Source organism: Engystomops pustulosus, chromosome 6 (assembly GCF_040894005.1).
Source record: "Engystomops pustulosus chromosome 6, aEngPut4.maternal, whole genome shotgun sequence".
NCBI lineage: Eukaryota > Metazoa > Chordata > Amphibia > Anura > Leptodactylidae > Engystomops > Engystomops pustulosus.
This window is the reverse complement of record NC_092416.1, coordinates 129,940,199-129,958,747: the sequence shown is the minus strand read 5'-3', so window position 1 is coordinate 129,958,747 and position 18,549 is coordinate 129,940,199. Positions and strand designations below refer to the sequence as shown.

Below are 18,549 nucleotides of genomic sequence, written 5' to 3'. Positions count from 1 at the left end.
ATCTGGTGACTGTGGAGGCCATTTGAGTACAGTGAACTCATTGTCATGTTCAAGAAACCAGTCTGAGGTGATTCCAGCTTTATGACATGGCGCATTATCCTGCTGAAAGTAGCCATCAGATGTTGGGTACATTGTGGTCATAAAGGGATGGATATGGTCAGCAACAATACTCAGGTAGGCTGTGGCGTTGCAACGATGCTCAATTGGTACCAAGGGGCCCAAAGAGTGCCAAGAAAATATTACCCACACCATGACACAACCACCACCAGCCTGAATCGTTGATACAAGGCAGGATGGATCCATGCTTTCATGTTGTTGACGCCGAATTCTGACCCTACCATGCGAATGTCGCAGCAGAAATCGAGACTCATCAGACCAGGCAACGTTTTTCCAATCTTCTACTGTCCAATTTCGATGAGCTTGTGCAAATTGTAGCCTTAGTTTCCTGTTCTTAGCTGAAAGGAGTGGCACCCGGTGTGGTCTTCTGCTGCTGTAGTCCATCTGCCTCAAAGTTCGACGTACTGTGCGTTCAGAGATGCTCTTCTTCCTACCTTGATTGTAACGGGTGGCGATTTGAGTCACTGTTGCCTTTCTAACAGCTCGAACCAGTCTGCCCATTCTCCTCTGACCTCTGACATCAACAAGGCATTTCTGCCCACAGAACTGCCGCTTACTGGATGTTTTTTCTTTTTTGGACCATTCTGTCTAAACCCTAGAGATGGTTGTGCGTGAAAATCCCAGTAGATCAGCAGTTTCTGAAATACTCAGACCAGCCCTTCTCGGTTTGAACTGCAGGAGATTGTCTTAATTATTGTACCTAATAAAGTGGCCGGAAGTTGTTGTACCATAATATTTGTATCGGAGTATCAGAGCTTGTGTGCACAACTCTGAAATAGGTGCAGTTCCTTGCACACAGCCAGGGTATGGGGGTAGGGTATGATGCTATTCTATGTCAGACTGGAACTGGCATAGAAGTGCTCTGCCGCCGCAGTGCTGCCACCCAGCGGATTTATCAGGAGGCCCAAAGTGCCTACACAGCAGCCAAATTTCACATTTCCCCATGCAGTAGCCACAGTGTTCTCTCTCTTAACGCCGAAGCCACTTTTCACCTACCTGGCACTGCCCATTATTTCAAATTTGCCCTGTGTCACTATAAATGGTTATAACTTTGGAACGCTTTAACATATCCAAGTGATTTTAAAATTGTTTTCTCGTGACACATTGTACTTCATGTTAGTTGAAAAATTGTGGTGGTATGTTTTGCATTTATTTATGAGAAAATCAGATATTTGGTGAAATTTTGGAAAAATTCTCGATTTTCAAACTTCAAAGTGTTCTACTTTTTCCACACATAGTTATTAAGTCAAAACTTAATAACTAACATTCACCGAATGTCTACTTTATGTGGACATGGTTTTTTATGCATACTCTTATTTTTGTAGGATGTTATGGGCCTTTAAACGTTAGGTGCGATTTTTCACATTTTCATAAATGCAAAATCCTGCTATTGAGGGACCTGCTCAGGTTTTAAGTCACTTTGAGAGGCCTAAATAAAAGTAAAACCCCATAAATTACCCCATTATAGAAACTACACCCCTCAACCTATGTAAAACAACTTTTATGAAGTTTTTTTTAACCCTTTAATTGTTTAACAAGGGTTAAAACAAAATCGGATACAATTTTGAAAGTACATTTTTTTTGGCTAAATGAATGTGTTTTTCAAAAAATGTACAAATTCTCAGTGGATAAAATACCAAAACTCCATAAAATTTGATACCCAATCCCGCCACGTATAACAATACCCCATATGTGGTGGTAACCTGCTGTATGGGCACACGCCAGGGCTCTGAAGGGAAGCTGCGCCATTCAGAGCAGATTGTGCATTGTCACTTTTTATTGTCTATACAATCTTTAATTTTTGGCAATTTGGACATAGGGACACAGGGCTTATTTAGTGCGACATGAGATGCACTTTACAAATATTTCATTTTAGTGGGTCATTAGCTTCTTGATAAGATTTTATTAACTCTTGAATGTATGGGTGAAAAGAAAATTGTCAATTTTGGTTTCCTTTTTTTTTCTTTGTATTTTTTGTGGGTTGTACACCGTACACTAAAAACTATATATTATCTTTATTCTACAGATCACTACGATTATGGTGATACTTCATTTATTTAGTTTTTCATTTATTTTTACAATTTTACTGGAAAAAAAACTAATATAGAGGAAATCTCACTTGTTTTTGCATCGCCATCTGTATGTACTGTACTGTACGTGCCTCTGAAAGCGGCAGACAAGATGATGTCACATCACGTCTGCTAGCTTTTGAGGTGGCAACTGCAGGAGTAAAGAGGACGATAACTTGCAAATGCTCCAGGGGGGGCTTTCTGTTGATTTGAGGGGGTAAGAATTTTTCCTGCTGGGTCGGATGTTTATATGTTTGTAAACTGTAAATTCTTTAATAAAAAGGATTTGAGAAAAAAAAACTGCTGCTGATTCAGGGGAGCGATTAAAAGGTGGGTATCAGAAGTATTCTGCCCTCTATGCTAATCTTTCGGACACGCATGCCCTAGATAGAGAAGTGCATTAAATGGAAGCTGTCAGCAGAAATTTACCTAATAGACCACAAAAAGTATGTTGTCTAGAAAATCCAGAAAATCAACTTTGAAGTTAGATGTAAGGGTACATGCACATGTCATTGCGCTGGACAGGAGTAGGGATGAGCGCTGCTCACCCCTCCCCTATCCATAGAGCAGTGAGGGGACAAATAGGACAACGTGGGGTCATCACACCATGACCAGGCCTTATAGACGTCAATGGGGACCGATATGTGGCTGTAAATCATTCGGCTGCATATCGATTCCCATTAGGCTTGCGGGAATTAGCCCTAAATTGGTTGTATAAAGTCGCATGGATGGAGAACTGAGAAGTAAAGTCGAGCTCTCCCTGCCTCAGACTGCCTCCTGTGCTAATTGAGATCATTCCATCAGTTACACTGGAGAGCTTGACTTTGGTGCTAAACTCTCTACCTCTGTGACTTTATACAACTAATTTACATCTCATTTCAAAATTGATTTTCTAGATGATGCAACCAGGTTGGAACAAAAAAAAGAACATGAGCTGGAAGGTGTTATTCTGCTTGTAGTGGTTTATTAGGTCAACTTCTTCTGACAGGTTCCCTTTAAAGTCCGCCATACCATTGAATGTACAAATCAATCACTAGCAGGAAAGAAATGTGAGGCATGTGGGGATTAAGATTCCTTAAATTAAAATACAGTGTGTACCTCTGGTATATAGGAAATCTAACATCAAAATCAAAGATGATAAACCAGAACACTTACTCATAGATCTGGACACTGAGACCGCGATAATGTTCTTATCCATGGCCTACTTCTTTCTTAAATTAACTTTTAAAATTATGTTAATGTGTCTGAAAATCTTACACCCCCCCCCCCCCACACACACACACACTGTTGAGAACATGTGTAGCAGGAAGTGTTCACTGCACCAAGTGCTAAGGAAGAACGGTGACAGTGAGACAGTGGGGCACATTTACTTACCAGGCCCATTCGCAATCCCGCAGCGCGTTGTCCAACGAGGATTCGGGTTCTGCCAGGATTCACTAAGGTCGTGCGTCCGATATCCACTAGGTGTCACTGCTTCGCTGAAGTCCGCCGGAGTTCACCTTCTTCGTTCCGGTGTATGTGAGTGCTTTTTTTGCGATGATTTCTGTCGCGTGAAAGCTGCCGGCGATGCGGCACAATCCGATCGCGTGCGCCACAATCCTGGAGCAATTTGGAAATATTCAGGAAACCCGACGTAAATGCGCGATTCGGACCCTTAGTAAATGAGCCCCAGTGTTACAGCCTGTAAATCTAGATCAGAGTGGATTGGATGGCCACTAAAAGTGGATTTTAGAAGAAAGGAGGCCATGGATAACAAATATAAGAAGATACCACAGTCACAGTGAGTAAGTGCCCCTGTTTTATCACGCTGGTTTTTTATGGTAGATTTACATTAAAAGTCATCTGAAATAACAGCTACATTTAAACCCTTTTCTATCAAACAAATTGGCTTTAAATATTGGCTTAAAATAAATAAAAAAGTAGATTTACCTGGCATTGGTAACAGCTATGTTTACCATCTGTTTTGATATAAATATTGATGAGACCTAGAAGAAGCCCAGGAGAAGTTTATCTAAGGAAAGTTACAAGCATTAAATATTTTCTCTCTCCCATGCCATATAATAACATACCCCAAGCTCTATTGTAGGCTCATCGTTATCCTTGGATGGAAAGCTGTAAACATCATTCCTGTTAAGGATACATAATTTTATTTTAGGTTTATTCTATTTTACTGTTTCATATGGTGAACTCCTATTAATTTCAGTAAATACTTACTGGCATCAGAAAACAGTATGTTAAGATCTCTCCCTTAGGGTTCATTCACACAGCTGTATACCCGCCCAGCTGCAGCTGGGCAGGCATACCGCTGTGTGCTGGAGAGGAGGTGACCCCTCCATAGAGAAAAGCGCTGCACACACGGGGAAAGACAGCACATGCTCTCTATGGAGACATATATATGCGCCTGCGAATTTGCGGCCACATATACATACCCCCAGACGGCCATCTGAATGTACCCTTGACAGTAGTACTTTTACAGTAATGTGAAGCACAAGCACATCATATGTGACCCCATCTTAGCCAATAGGTACCATGGGGTTGATGGCTACTGCCTTCAATGTCCAGATTTTGATAAAAACCCTGAGTCTCATGAGACAATTAAAGGCTGATTTCCCATCTTAGTAACTGTAGAAAAGGATCTAACAATCTAAGCTATGAAAGAGTGATATGTAAAAACCCCTTTAATGATTATGGACTAAACATTTATTCCGCTGACATACATATTACAAACAGGTAGAGGGTATTGAGGCAGGACAGTGGTTAGCACTAATCCTACGTTATATTTGGATAATATCTAATGAGGAATAAGCAGTAAAATACAATGATGAGAGGAGATGATGATTCAAAAGTTACAGAAGAAGAATTACAAAAGCAATGAGCTAAACAACAGACCTACTAACTGGAGATTTATTATACTTTAAGAATAATGCTATTTAAAATACAATAAAAGGAAAAATAACTTACCACGTCTTCTCTTCTCTGTCTATATTTAACTGTTTACTTCCTTTTGTCCTCTTGTTTTGTTTATTTTCCTAAAACATGACAACATGGATAATAAAGAATGCTTTCAAATGTTGATTATTATAAGCCTGTAATGCTGAATGAATTATTAGAAATTCCAAATGATAGAATCATTATTATTATCACTATTTAATAGCCAACAGCCTTGAGCCCCTTCAGACATTAAATGGTTTGTCCAAGTTTAAATAAAAACATATAACCGGCAAGGGACGAGGGGGTGGTCAAATTTAACAATACTTACCTTCGCCATCTCCCATAAGTGCTGTGCCTTTGTTTGAGCTAGAGCACGCCGACCAGACCACAGTCGAGTACTGGGCACAGCATTAGATTCAATGCTGTGACCTGGGATCGGAAGTTGTCAGATCTAAGTGGCTGCCTCTGCACAGCACTGATGGAAGGCGGCGCTGGATAATAGAAGTGCCAGCGAAGGTAAGCATAAGCTCATTTTTGTTTCCTTAGACCCCCCTGGCCGGTTATATATTTTTGTTTAAACTCGGACAACCACCAACTAACTCTCCAATAATTCTCTGTCCTGTCTGAGAGAATGGAGATCAAGGAGCTAAATTTTGCTCCATGTAATGTGCTGTTGTTAGGGCATTTCTGAATAACATATGTACTCCTTTACGTGTACAAGCAGAGCCATTTCTACCAACTGGTGGGGCTGGCATGGGAAGCAGATGGGGGGTGCCGACCTCAGTCCTCACCCAGCTCCAAATTGCACAATAGCATTGGAATCTGTGTATATATCAGTAAGTGGGCACAAAATATTCCTATATTTCGCCCTAATGGGGCATAGTATATATTTATCCCTCTGTAATGAGGCACGGCACAAATCTATTTCTCTCTGGAGGGGGTATGGTATATAAAGGGATATCTGGAATATACATCTCACTCTGAAGGAAAATGTGCATAAAGATCTCTCTGTAAGCATTCAGCATATCTCTCTTCAGTGCAGTATTGTATTTATATATCTCTCTGTAGTGGATCACAGTGAATACACTGGGGCAGATTTATCAATCTGTCTAAAAGTTAGAATGTTCTTAGTTGCCCATGGCAACCAATTACAGCCCAGCTTTCATTTTACCAGCGCTCATAAATATTTTAAAGGGGAGCTGTGATTGGTTGTCATGGGCAACTAAGGACATTCTTACTTTAAGACAGCTTGATCTTTTTTAAAAAAGATCTCTCTCTGCAATGTATTTAATACATGCAGTTGTAGTGGGAAGCCTGACTCGCCATGGCATTAGCAGGCACAAAGACTGGATTGCTGGGGTAATGAAAACAGGATCAATGGATTCCCCCAGGAATTACTGGTTTATGCAGAGTGTGTTATTGGGGGTAATTCATCTTATTTTTTTTCTCCCTTTTTTCTCTTTTATTTGTGATTTTGGGGCACATTTGCATATTTGTGTTAAAATATTGGGGCACATTTACTTACCAGTCCTGCGTGTTCACTAAAAGTGCATTGTCTGACAGGAATGCACATCTGCCGCGATTCACTAAGATTGTGCTCCCGATATTGTCACGGGGGGCCTGCGACCCATCACCTGGGTCGCAGGCGCACCCTTGCCCCTCTCCGCTGCTCCCAGACCCCCGCGTTCCTGGCACTCACCTCCCCAGGATCCAGTGATGACTCTGGCAGCGCGTCCCCGCCTCCTAGGGTGCGCACGGCATCTTCAAGAAATTTAAAGGGCCAGAGCGCCGATAAATTCCAGCCCCTTCCTGTGTCCCCTGTCGGATCTTTGTGTCTCACAGCCTTAGAGAAAGCTCCATAGTCCCTCCGCGTTCCTGTGTAAGCAGAGTCCCTCCGCGTTCCTGTGTAAGCAGAGTCCCTCCGCGTTCCTGTGTAAGCAGAGTCCCTCCGCGTTCCTGTGTAAGCAGAGTCCCTCCGTGTTCCTGTGTTACCAGAGTCCCTCCGTGTTCCTGTGTTACCAGAGTACCTCAGTGTTCCTGTGTTACCAGAGTACCTCAGTGTTCCTGTGTTACCAGAGTCCCTCCGTGTTCCTGTATTACCAGAGTCCCTCCGTGTGCCTGTGTTACCAGAGTCCATCCGTGTTCCTGTGTTACTAGTGTTCCTTCGTGTTGTTGTGTCCTTTGTGCCTGTGTTCCCGTACCCATCTGCCTGGACCCCCCTGTTGCTGACTCCGGATTGGCCTTAACGTTGCATCTCTGCCGCCTGCCCTGACCATATGCCTGGACCTGACCACGAGACTGTCTCCTGCTAAGGTACCTCGACCACGGCGGCCACCACGGGCTAGTCGCACCTGTGGAATGACCTGGTGGTACCCTGCTGCAGCAAGTACATCCTGCTTTGCAGCGGGCTCTGGTGAAGACCAGTTGCCACTTAGATTCCGGTCCCAGGTGTCGGCTAGTACCACCACCCGCGGTGGTCTAGTGGATTCACGCATCCCGACAGATATCCTGCATGTGTCGCTTCCCCGCTCAGGTCAGCCGGAGTTCGCCTTCTTCTTCCTGGTACTTGATCTTGCGACACAATTTGAATGTTAAAATGCCGCTCTCAGTGCTATCGTCTGACGGCACACCCCCTGATTTCTGTCGCATGAAAGCCAGTGCAGCAGCACCACAGTCCGATTGCGTGCAACACAATCCCCAGTTAAATATCTGTCAGAGCTGTGGAAATCCTGAAAATCCGACAAAAGTGCGATCCGCGGACCCTTAATAAAAAAGCCCTATTAACTTTTTTACCCACTAAGGGCACATTCACATGGCCGTCTGCGGGGACGTACATGCGGCCGCATGTACATCCCCATAGACGGCAATAGCGGGCCGCACACCGCAAAAAGATAGAGCATCCTCTATCTTTCGGCGTGTGTGCGCCGTTATTCTCTATGGAGGGAGGAGGGGCCACCTCCTCCTCCTCTCCAGCGCACGGCGGGCATACCACTGTGTGAATGTACCCTAGGGCTCAGGAGAAACCGTAGAAGGGGTTCCTCAAGAATTTCAGACTTTTGTGTAACTATGACACCAGATTATCAACTTCTAAGATAAATTAAACAAACCTAATACCCTCCCCCACCAAAAAAAAAGATAAGCATAAATTGACAGATTAAAAATAAATTAGTGATAATTTGAAAAGTAAGAAGAGAGTAGTAATTGTGGCATTGGCTAGCTGCAATTGTAGATTTCTATGTTTATATAACTTTCAAGATGAAATTGGATTTTCATCTTTGGTAATATCTGGGAACACTCTGTGAACACAGCAAAAAAGCACTAAGCGTGATACATGTTGAGTGTAAATTACACTAAAAAGAGAATGCAAACAATACCATTACCTTGTTGGTTTTCTTGCTGCTTATTTTAAGATTTTGCCTGAAACACATAAAAATATTTTTTCTTAAATGGGCAACACGTGACTAGTCCAAACAAATCAGACTTGACAATAAAATTATAATAAAGTTTACATTTTGCAGTTATAATTTGAAGAATGACATTTGTGGGATGATATACCAGGTTAAAATGAGAAATGGATAGCACTAAATCAATTGAAATCCAGCTTCAATAAACATTCAGCCATTTTTTTATAGGATATATTTTAAACAACAGATAGTAGATGGTATGAGTGCCAGTATTAACCAATTGCCACAGATGGACCTACTATTACTATGTCTTGAAGCAAGGGGCTCAGCACTCTCTATACACGGTGTTGTCTGCATTTACAATCATCACCCACTGCTATCACCTGGTTATGACACATTTTATATGGCAGGTTCAGTGGCGGTTCAGTGTCCCATGGGCCCTGGGCTGTTCACACGACTAGGGCCCCCCAGTGACCAAACCAACATATGCCTAGATGTTAGGACTTAAGTACTACTCTATCTACTCTTGAGATGATGCTTGAGAATGTCTTGATTGAATAGACGAAACGTCGCATCATGAAGGTGGAATAAATACACATTTACGGAGTGCTGCTTCAGTATCTTTTTCTTTCTTGGATACGAGGGTACTTAGTGGACCCTGCTGTGAAGACCTGCACACGAGTTTTCCTCTCCCCAACGCGGTGCTGCTCCTTATTTTTCTTTTTTTGAACTCTATCTACTCTGTATTCTTAATCTTGTACTGCTCATAAAAGTAATTTAATTATGAACTTCTTATAACCCATCTATTTAGGAAAGCCAATCACATTCCCTAACTACATGAAATCCTCCATCCCGATTACCGTCCAGACCAGATCTCCCAGACTGTGAAGGACAGCCTGGCCTGTGGGCCACCGACCCTCAGGTTGCAGCCCCCGCTTTGCTGATTGAAGCTTCCATTCCGTGAATCGTGGCAAAAATGGAATAAAACATGTGCAGTAAACACAGTGCTGCAGGACCTGTCCGGATGTTATACAGTGGGGTAGCGCAAGGACCTGTGATGATGTCATCATCAAATGACTCTTAGGCTTCTCCTCCTCCACAGTGAGGAGAAGGGACCTAGAATTGGGGGCAGCGGTGGAAAAACTAGAACGGGGTGCAGCAGGGGGGACTAGAACTTGGGCAGGAGGGAGGGGGAACTAGAATTGGCGGCAGAAAAGGGGGACTAGAACTGGGGCAGCAGGGGGGGGACTATTATAGTAGCTATATTCTTGTAAATAGGGGGCAGAATTATAGTAGTTATATATTCTTGTACATAGGGGGCAGTATTAGAGTAGTGATAATCTTGTACATAGAGGGTGTGAAGAAAACCATGATGTTTCTCACCCCTGAAGGGGGGGGTTTATAGACAATCCCAGAACGCACGGGTTCTGAGAAGCGCAGGAAGTGATTTAACGTTTCCACACAACTTCTGGATATGGCACAACGATAAATCACAACCCTGAATACGAGATTACATAGGGTGAGGAACAAACACGGTAGCATATATATGACCGAGACACAGATGTTTGAATTTGTGGATCGAGATAAAAGAGCAACACAGATTAGATTTTATACTTACAGTAATTGCCTTAAGGGCACACTAGACAAAATATACAGTAGATATATATTTATATAGTTGAACAGAGTACAAAATATAAAGGTAGCACTACAAGTATCAGCAGTTCAGTAAGTTAGTTACCTTGTGTGTGGGCCTAACAAACCTTATAGTCCACACCTTAGGGCTCATTCACATGGCCGTCTGCGGGGACGTACCGATCCGGGCCGCACACCGCAAAAAGATAGAGCTTGCTCTATCTTTCGGCGTGTGTGCGGCCATGCGCCGCTATTCTGTATGGAGGGAGGAGGGGCCACCACCTCCTCACCTCCAGCACACGGCAGTATGCCCGCACGGCGGGCATACCGCGTGTGAATGGACCCTTAAGTGGGTTTTCCCATGAAAGAAAATTCTCACATTTCTATTCCCTAGTGATGTTCACACAATAAAGATCATTTTAACCCTTTACAATTTTATATTACTGTTTTAGCTCCAATCACTCCCTTGGCTGCTGTATACGTTCCCAGGATGTGGGCGGGACCTCTCTTAGCAGATACATTATTGTATTATCCATCTAGATTCGTGGGGTGACGATGTGGTTACATTATCAGGGTACAAGGTGTATATGCACTTTCATCTGACATTATGCTAACACACTGACACATAGGCAGAGAAATGAGACAGATCAGATATGCATGAGATGATTACACAAAGGCTGATAGATCATTACACTGTTAGACTGTGAGCTCTGGTGCATCTCACCCTTCCCCCGGATCACTTATCTCCTTGTAGCTTATAGTTTGCAGCCACTCTCTCTGCTCATCATGTGCTGAAAGGATGTGAATCAGTGAGTGTCTCTGAGCTCCGTGCAGGGGGTGTGGTTTCAGCCACACAGCAGAGACTGACATAAATCTCATCTGCATAATCTCATCCAAGATGGCCGTCACCTGACCCTAAGGCTACATTCACACGGCCTTTTGGGGGACGTATATGAGCCGGCAATGGACACACAGCGGAAATGGGAAAGAGTTAAACATAAATTAGAGAGTTCCCATAATACTTGGAAGGGCTGTAAAGGGCCTCGTTCAGAGTAAAGGCTCATTCACATGGCCATTTTCTCGTCTGGACCAAAACCTGGGAGGGCACAGGGCCGGGAGGGGGAGGTGAGAGGAGTGAGCGCTCTTCACCTCTCCTCCCCCCATAAGCAAAGTAACGACCGCCTTGGTCACGGTGTAGTAATGCACCGTCTGCACATCACACCGTGGCCGGTTGCCAAAGAGGTCTATTGAGGCCGTGATCCGGTCGCAAATCATGCGACCAGATCAATGCCCCCAATACGGCCATGTGAATGTGAATGTTAGTCCCTGCTGTCTGCCTTTAGATTGTTTTTATACCCTCAGGCTGAATTAATTTACATTGGATGGGGGCTATTACTTTGCAGCTAGTTGTTTCCAATCTTGTGGTCATCAGGTTTGCTATATAATAAAGTTTTCTCATAATTTGTGAAGGTGCTGAAACTGATGTCAGCTGTCTACTAGTGGTTGCTGTATGGATCCACAACCTAGTGACAGTTCCAAGTGATGATGCACAAGCACCAGTTTTCTGTCAGACTTTGCACATTCTATTAGGTGCACACTGCTTGCACAGCTATTTAAGATAAATGTGATAAATGATAAACGTGGCGCGGCTGCACTATTCTTCATGCAACACAAATTCCTGCACTGAAATGGGTGTTCTGGTGCTCAGTTGGACAGTGCGCCATATTTATCATGCATGGTCCGACAGAAATATGTTTTACGCCCTATGTTAAAGGTGCACCAAAAAAAAGCGGTGCACTTTGTCGGAAAAGTGCAGGGAGCGCCATGAAAAACGTGCGGCACAATTCATGAATCCGGTGCACCCTGCACAGTACACAGTTTGAATATAAATTTATGCAGGTTAGCAGCAGGTGATTTTAGTGAAGCTCACCCACATCAACTTTGTCTTGTGCTGCCTTAGGGCTGTTACACACGTATGTGTGCAACCCATGTGTACGTGGCGTATGGTGTCACAATCCCACAGGTTGCATACAGAGCAGAGGAGGGGAATGCCTGTATTATATAGAAATAGAATGCTGGGATATTCCCTCTACCAGTCGAACAGAACAGAACAGTTCAGGCGCAGCTGTACAGCAAGCAGAGGGAATGTCCCTGCATTATATTTCTATATCCTATGGGATTGCGCCACCATACTGGAAATTAACATGTGCAGCACATGTTCGTGGTTTCACATTGGCGTCTTTTTTTACATCAATGATTTATGACTTAACTCATTTTGGCTTCATTGATTTTTCACTGATGCCTTACTAGACCATGAAAAAAAACTGAAGTATGTAAAAGCCCATCAGAAAGAATGGTTCAGTAAGACATCAATGAAAAATCACTGAAGATATCACTGAAGCCAGGAAGAGAAAACCAATCTGTATGTGTCCATAGGCAAAAATGGGTTCAGTTAAAAATCATTAAATGCGAAAAAAAGAAAAAATGCCAATGTGAGTCCTCCCTTAGGCCGGACTACTGTGCCACGGCCTGATCACTCTGCTGGGGAATAAATTCTGTGCATTATATTGAAATATGATGAACGGAGTTCTTGTTTCCCCTGATATGTAGCAGAGACATCAATACAGGGTCAGCTCTGCTATATATATATGGGAAACTAAGACTCTTTGAATCATATATCAATATAGTGCACAGAGTTCAGTCCCCCGCAGGGAGATCAGTCCGGGGCACAGACCAATGTGAAACCAGCCTTAGGCTTTAGCTTCAAATCACTCTATCCTCCTCGTTTTCAAGCTGACTACTGATAGCTGTTATAAAGATCCACAAGTAAGCCATGCAATACATGAAAAAGAAATAAACTTACCTGGAGGATGCATCCTCTATTTTTCTTTTCAAGGCTTCTTTCGAGTACGTGTTTCCTATTTTACTTACAAATGTGTTAGTGGCTTCTTTAATTTTGTTTTTTTCAATCTGTAAAACAATGATATAGCTGCTGTCTATGAAAAAGCAATTGAAATCTATGAAAAACATATGCCAATACAGGAACATTTTCCTGTTTAATGCTTACTGCAACCAGGGCTATGGAGTCGGTAAGACCAACTTCTCACTCTAACTCACTCCATCAACATGGTCTGCGAGTCTGACTCCACAGCCTGGTATTCCTGGTCAGTCTAGCAGGGAACAGAGATGCACAACAAGCAGCTCATGGGTCACATGTAGCCTGTTGAGCCCCATATTGCGTCCGACACCCACTTCCATAACGGATGTAGGAGGCTGGGTAGAGCTGAGTACAACTGAGAAGTCCTCACTGCTCCTGGGTCCTCTTGTGCTGCTCCACTCTGTGATCTGCTCCTGATGCTGGTTAAATGTGTCTGTGTCAGGACCCAGAACAGAATGGTCAAAGAAGAAGGAGCACTAATCCTGGGTCCTTTACCTTTCCTGGAGAGGATTTATTTATTGCTCTGGGGGTCTCCAGTATTTATCTGCTCTAGGGATCTTCAGTATTATTGTTGTCTATTCTGGGGTCTCCACTATTATTGTTATGTGCTTTGGGACCCAGGGGCGTAACTACAGCAGTAGCAGCTGCTGTGGGGCCCGCAGAATCAGGGGACCACGGTAACCAACCTGGCACATGAAAGAATGGAGCATGTGCACCATTAAAGTATTGGGGCACATTTACTAAGCACAGTGCAAACTGCACTACATGGTGCACCTTTAACATAGGGCGTGCAAAATTGCACATTAAATGCAACGCACGGGCCAAATCGCCACCACCCCTTCAGTGCAGAAATTGTGTAAAGTGAGGCATATAGTGCTGTTGCCTAAAAAATGGTTGCATGCGCCAGAAAACTGGAGCACAGCTCTTAGTAAATGTGCCCCAATATTTATATAACAGTGCACATCATTTACTCAGCAACTCAGCTAAGAGATGTTGGGGGGGAGACACATCTGTGTATAAATAAGTCTATAAATGTTTATCAGTGCATAAATTTGTGCGCATGAGTGTATGAATGTGCGTGTGTACTTAAAAGTGAATAAATGTGTGAGCATACAAATATGTATATTTTCTGAGGGAGTAGGGGGGCCCAATTCTGAAGTCTGCTATGGGGCTCTGCCTCTCCTAGTTACGCCCCTACTGGGGACTCCATTATTATAACCTGTTCTGAATGCCGTATTTGGTTTCTGGGCTAGTATTTATTGCTGTACTGCGGTACTTAATATTTCTGCGGTGGCATTTTGTCCTGTAATGTGATTGTTAGTGCATCTACTTGTGTTGTCCCTTGAAAAAAACCTACCATTTGATTTGATGAATTATGAAGCAAACATACTTTGAGAATGCTGTAGCTACACTGATACAGGATCATATCTTGGTTAATCCCTGAGCTGAGTGGTTTTGCTGATAAAACAGACATAACATTATGATAATGAAGCTCTGCGCGCTTGGTTCAACGCTTTTCTTAGCACATTAGTTTTTCTGTATAGGAGATGATGATGCAATCACTGTTCTCCCTGCCAGACAAAATAATCAATTGCTGCACTTTCAGCTGCTGTGTTTGAGTGATCCAGCTCAGGTTGATTAGTCATGTCTTGACTAACCTTCATTTGTAATTACAAGCTCCCGTGTGTAATGTGTTTATGTCAGCCAGCCTGACCCAGCTTTCTCAAGGACCTGAATGTTATAATTATTTTTTCCACAAACCACCAAGATATGATCCTGCATCAGTGTAGCTACAGTAGTCTCAGGTATCATGGTTTTCTTTAAAGTTGAGGAGTATAACAATATGACCCTTGGACCAAAAAATGTTGCTCACCCCTGGCCTAAATCAGGAGAAGAACAGACATTTTTAAAGGAAATGTCATGATTGTTATAATTTATTATATATTTGTGGAGTTGGTGTTGGTACATTTTATCAAAACTCTGATTCTGACAAAATGGTCACCAACTCCATAGCCCTGGCTGCCACTATACTTAGGATCCTCCTGCCACAAAAATACTCCTCACTTATTTTCCTTATGGAAGGGTTAAGTGTCAGAGCCCAACACAGAAATCTAAGCCTTACCACATTTTTTTCACAGTCTTTTCTCTTAGTAACATAGTTCCTGGAATTGGCTACTTCTGTGATCCTATTCTTGTTACTTTCTGTCTCTGAAAACAAATGTGTATTTGAATTCTGGATACTATTTCTACAAATTTCTGTGAAACTGGATGTTTGTTTATCAATATTCCTTTCCTTAACTTCTGTCTTCATGTTTTTCTCTTTTGTAGTCCTTTTTCTTTGATCTGATGCTCGTGCCTTTGTCTTTTCTTCGCTGCTAACTTTTGCCACTGGGGTTTGTTCATCCTTTTTACCCTCAAGAACAGGACAGGTTTGTTGTTGATTTACTATACCACATGCTTTATCTGTGAAACAACATAAAACACATTGTATCTCCATGGAATTTTTAACTACTGTATAAGTTTTATAAATATAAATTCTGCCAATACAACAAAGGTTATATAGTTGCCCTTGCAGTAATTCCAAAAGAGTCAGACCTTTTTTTTCTCCAGTCCATGCTGTTAGTGCAGTCAGGCCCCCTGCACAGAAACTTGCTCAGTCAGTGGAAACGGAAACTAATTTTGGTCGGCTCCCACCAACCAACCACGATGCAGGGGACAGGAGTCCTTGCATCATACAGATTTAAGATGCAAGGACTCCCTGTCTGCAAACCAAACTTCAGTAACTACACTGACAGTTGTTATAGTACCCTCTAGAGAGCCTTAATAAAATAAGACAATGAGGGTCATTTATCTTTATCAGGGCCTTTGTTCAATTTAGAGGGTGATATATTTTGCAGTTGAGTTTGGTGGTTTTTGCGATTTTTAAAAAAAAAAGTCAATCAAAAGTCAAAGAGTCAGAGAGCTATCTATACTAATGTATTGCCTGACTCTGATCGGGACTGGAATTTTTCACGCGATTGTGCATGAAATTTTGACTTTTTCATACACCATTTTAAATATTGATTTTGTGCAGCACATGAAAAACTTTGCTTGGCTGGTGCTAGAAAAACAAACCCTCAAGCATTGACATGCATACAGTTTTATGTTTTGCCACAAAATATATAGATTTTACAAATGTGGGTATAAATATAGCAGTTGTAGAAACTTTCTTTTTTTTAATATATTTCCTTACTGTATGTAGAATTTCATCAGAATTATATTTACCTTTATTACTTATACAACCACCATTTACAGGTATCTTCTCTTTCTGACGTGTACACATTGGGTGCTTTTTAGTTAAGCCTAGATTTCTCTCTTTGAGACTTGGCAATCTATAATCAAAAAGGCATAGTTGAGAAAGTAAAAACTGGATACAAGCAGTTTATATTTTATAAAATGCACAAACAGGTGAACTAAAAAGAAAACTTTTTAATAAAGTAAAATATATATTTCTCTAGTTTTTTTCCTTCATCAGTCTCAATCATTATTTCTGCTCAAAGTGCACCAGTCACCAGGAATGTTATTTTTAGCTGGTGACAGATTCCAATAGCCTTTACGATGCTGATTTTAAAAATGCCTTTGCCAGAATTCTAAATCATTTAAGTACTTTATAAATGTTTCATTTACATTTCCCAGGAGACGGGCTACTGCAGCCTGTGTGTGCCTGTCTCTCAAAATGCATTCTTTCTCTACTCCACACCATATCCCTCCCTCCCCTGCTCAATGCACATGACAAGAAATGAGGGTGGACGAGGGAGCTGCATGAGTGTGGTGAAGAGAAGAGACAGACATACACAAGCTGCAGCTGCCCCTCTCCTGGGACTCACCACATGCTGGCAAGGAGTCAGGAAATGTAAATTAAACATTTGTAAAGTACTGAAATGATTTGGAATGCTGGCAAAGGCATTTTTAAAATCAGCATAGAGTAGGCTATTGGAACCTGTCACCAGCTAAAAATTACATTTCTGGTAACAAGTTCACTTTAAAGGTGTTCTCCAGGATAAATTCTATCCCTCAACCATAGACACAATTAGAGATGGGCTAACCCGGACTTCACAACCTGGACATATTGCCGGATTGCCAGCTGTGCAGCCAATGTCCAATGGTTGTGTCTCCTGGCCAACATAGCCTTGGTTAGTAGCTAGGGGTGTCAATTTGCCTGATTGGATGCAAGGCCGCCAATTCAGCAAAATGTATGAGTCACGCTGGAGTTGCACACTAAAGACATACAAAATTGTGGGGTGCCTTATGATTTAGAACAGAAAGGAAGAGGAGGGAGGGGGAACCGTGCCAGAAAACGAAGGAATACTGGCGACACTCTGAGAGCACTTCAGCTACATTTAAATAAACATAACATTCTTTTTTTTTTTTTAAAGGAAGCAGGATGCTAATTTATCTAAATAAAGTATGGCTGTATTTAAGATTTAGCACCACCAGTGCTTTGTAGCGGTTAAAGGGATATTCCCACTTTGGCAAATTAATGTCTACGGAAAATAAACACAGAAGCTTTCTATAGCAGGATAGCCAGCAGAGATCTAGAAAACTGTGAGGAATTAATACAGTATATATATATATATATATATATATATATAGCCGAGTACAAAAAAAAATTACTACTTGACATAATTTTGCTTAAATATTCCAATACATACAGCAGAGAACTGTTTTGAACTGTAAACTGTGTGTCAGGAACTATTTCCATTGGTTCATCTGTAAAACATTACAAAATATTTATTAACAACTTAGTAATATTTCTTTAGCCTGATAGTTGTTTGTGGTAAAGATGATGTACATAAGCAGCATTCACCTCCTTTCGAAAGTCTTGCAATACTTTGCTTGGGCTGCACAGCTCCTTTGTTAGTTTTCTGTTAAACACAAATTTTTTGTTACTAAACCATACCTTCTAATGCAGCAGAATGAACAGGAATAAAATTGTTGTTGTAACCCTAATTAAAATATCCTTGATTAGAAGAATTCAAAAAAGAAAACTAAAACAAAAATTCTCATATTGCTAGCAAATCACTGTGCCCTGTCAGAAAGATGGTTATACAGACGGTCCCCTACTTAGGGACACTTGACTTACAGACAATCCACTAGTTATGGACCTCTCTGCCCACTGTGACCTCTGGTGAAGCACTCTGGTTGCTTTACTTTATTCCCAGACTTAAATGATCAGCTGTAATGTGTCTGTAATGAAGTTTTGTTGATACAGACAGTCCCTGGGTTACATACAAGATAGGTTCTGTAGGTTTGTCCTTAAGTTGAATTAGTATGTGAGTCAGAACCGTATTCTTTATAATTATAACCCAAGCCAAATATTTTTAGTCTCTGTGACAATTGGATTTTAAAAATGTTGGGTTGTCATCAGAACCAGTATTAACAATAAAGCTTAATTGCAGACACCTTTAATAACTGTAAT

General features: G+C 41.9%; 1 protein-coding gene across 4 annotated transcripts in view; it reads right to left on the bottom strand.

The window, feature by feature from the left end:
* Positions 1-18,549, bottom strand: part of SYCP2 (synaptonemal complex protein 2) — a 152,008-nt gene that overhangs the window by 50,469 nt on the left and 82,990 nt on the right. For all 4 annotated transcript variants that reach the window (XM_072110997.1, XM_072110996.1, XM_072110998.1 and 1 more), the window contains exons 19-27: positions 17,938-17,995; positions 17,783-17,840; positions 16,356-16,462; positions 15,214-15,554; positions 13,017-13,123; positions 8,498-8,534; positions 5,148-5,215; positions 4,256-4,313; positions 4,116-4,171 (exon numbers count right to left, since the gene is read on the bottom strand). In XM_072110997.1, coding sequence (XP_071967098.1) covers positions 4,116-4,171; positions 4,256-4,313; positions 5,148-5,215; positions 8,498-8,534; positions 13,017-13,123; positions 15,214-15,554; positions 16,356-16,462; positions 17,783-17,840; positions 17,938-17,995 — 890 coding nt within the window. The remainder of the gene's footprint in view (positions 1-4,115; positions 4,172-4,255; positions 4,314-5,147; positions 5,216-8,497; positions 8,535-13,016; positions 13,124-15,213; positions 15,555-16,355; positions 16,463-17,782; positions 17,841-17,937; positions 17,996-18,549) is intronic.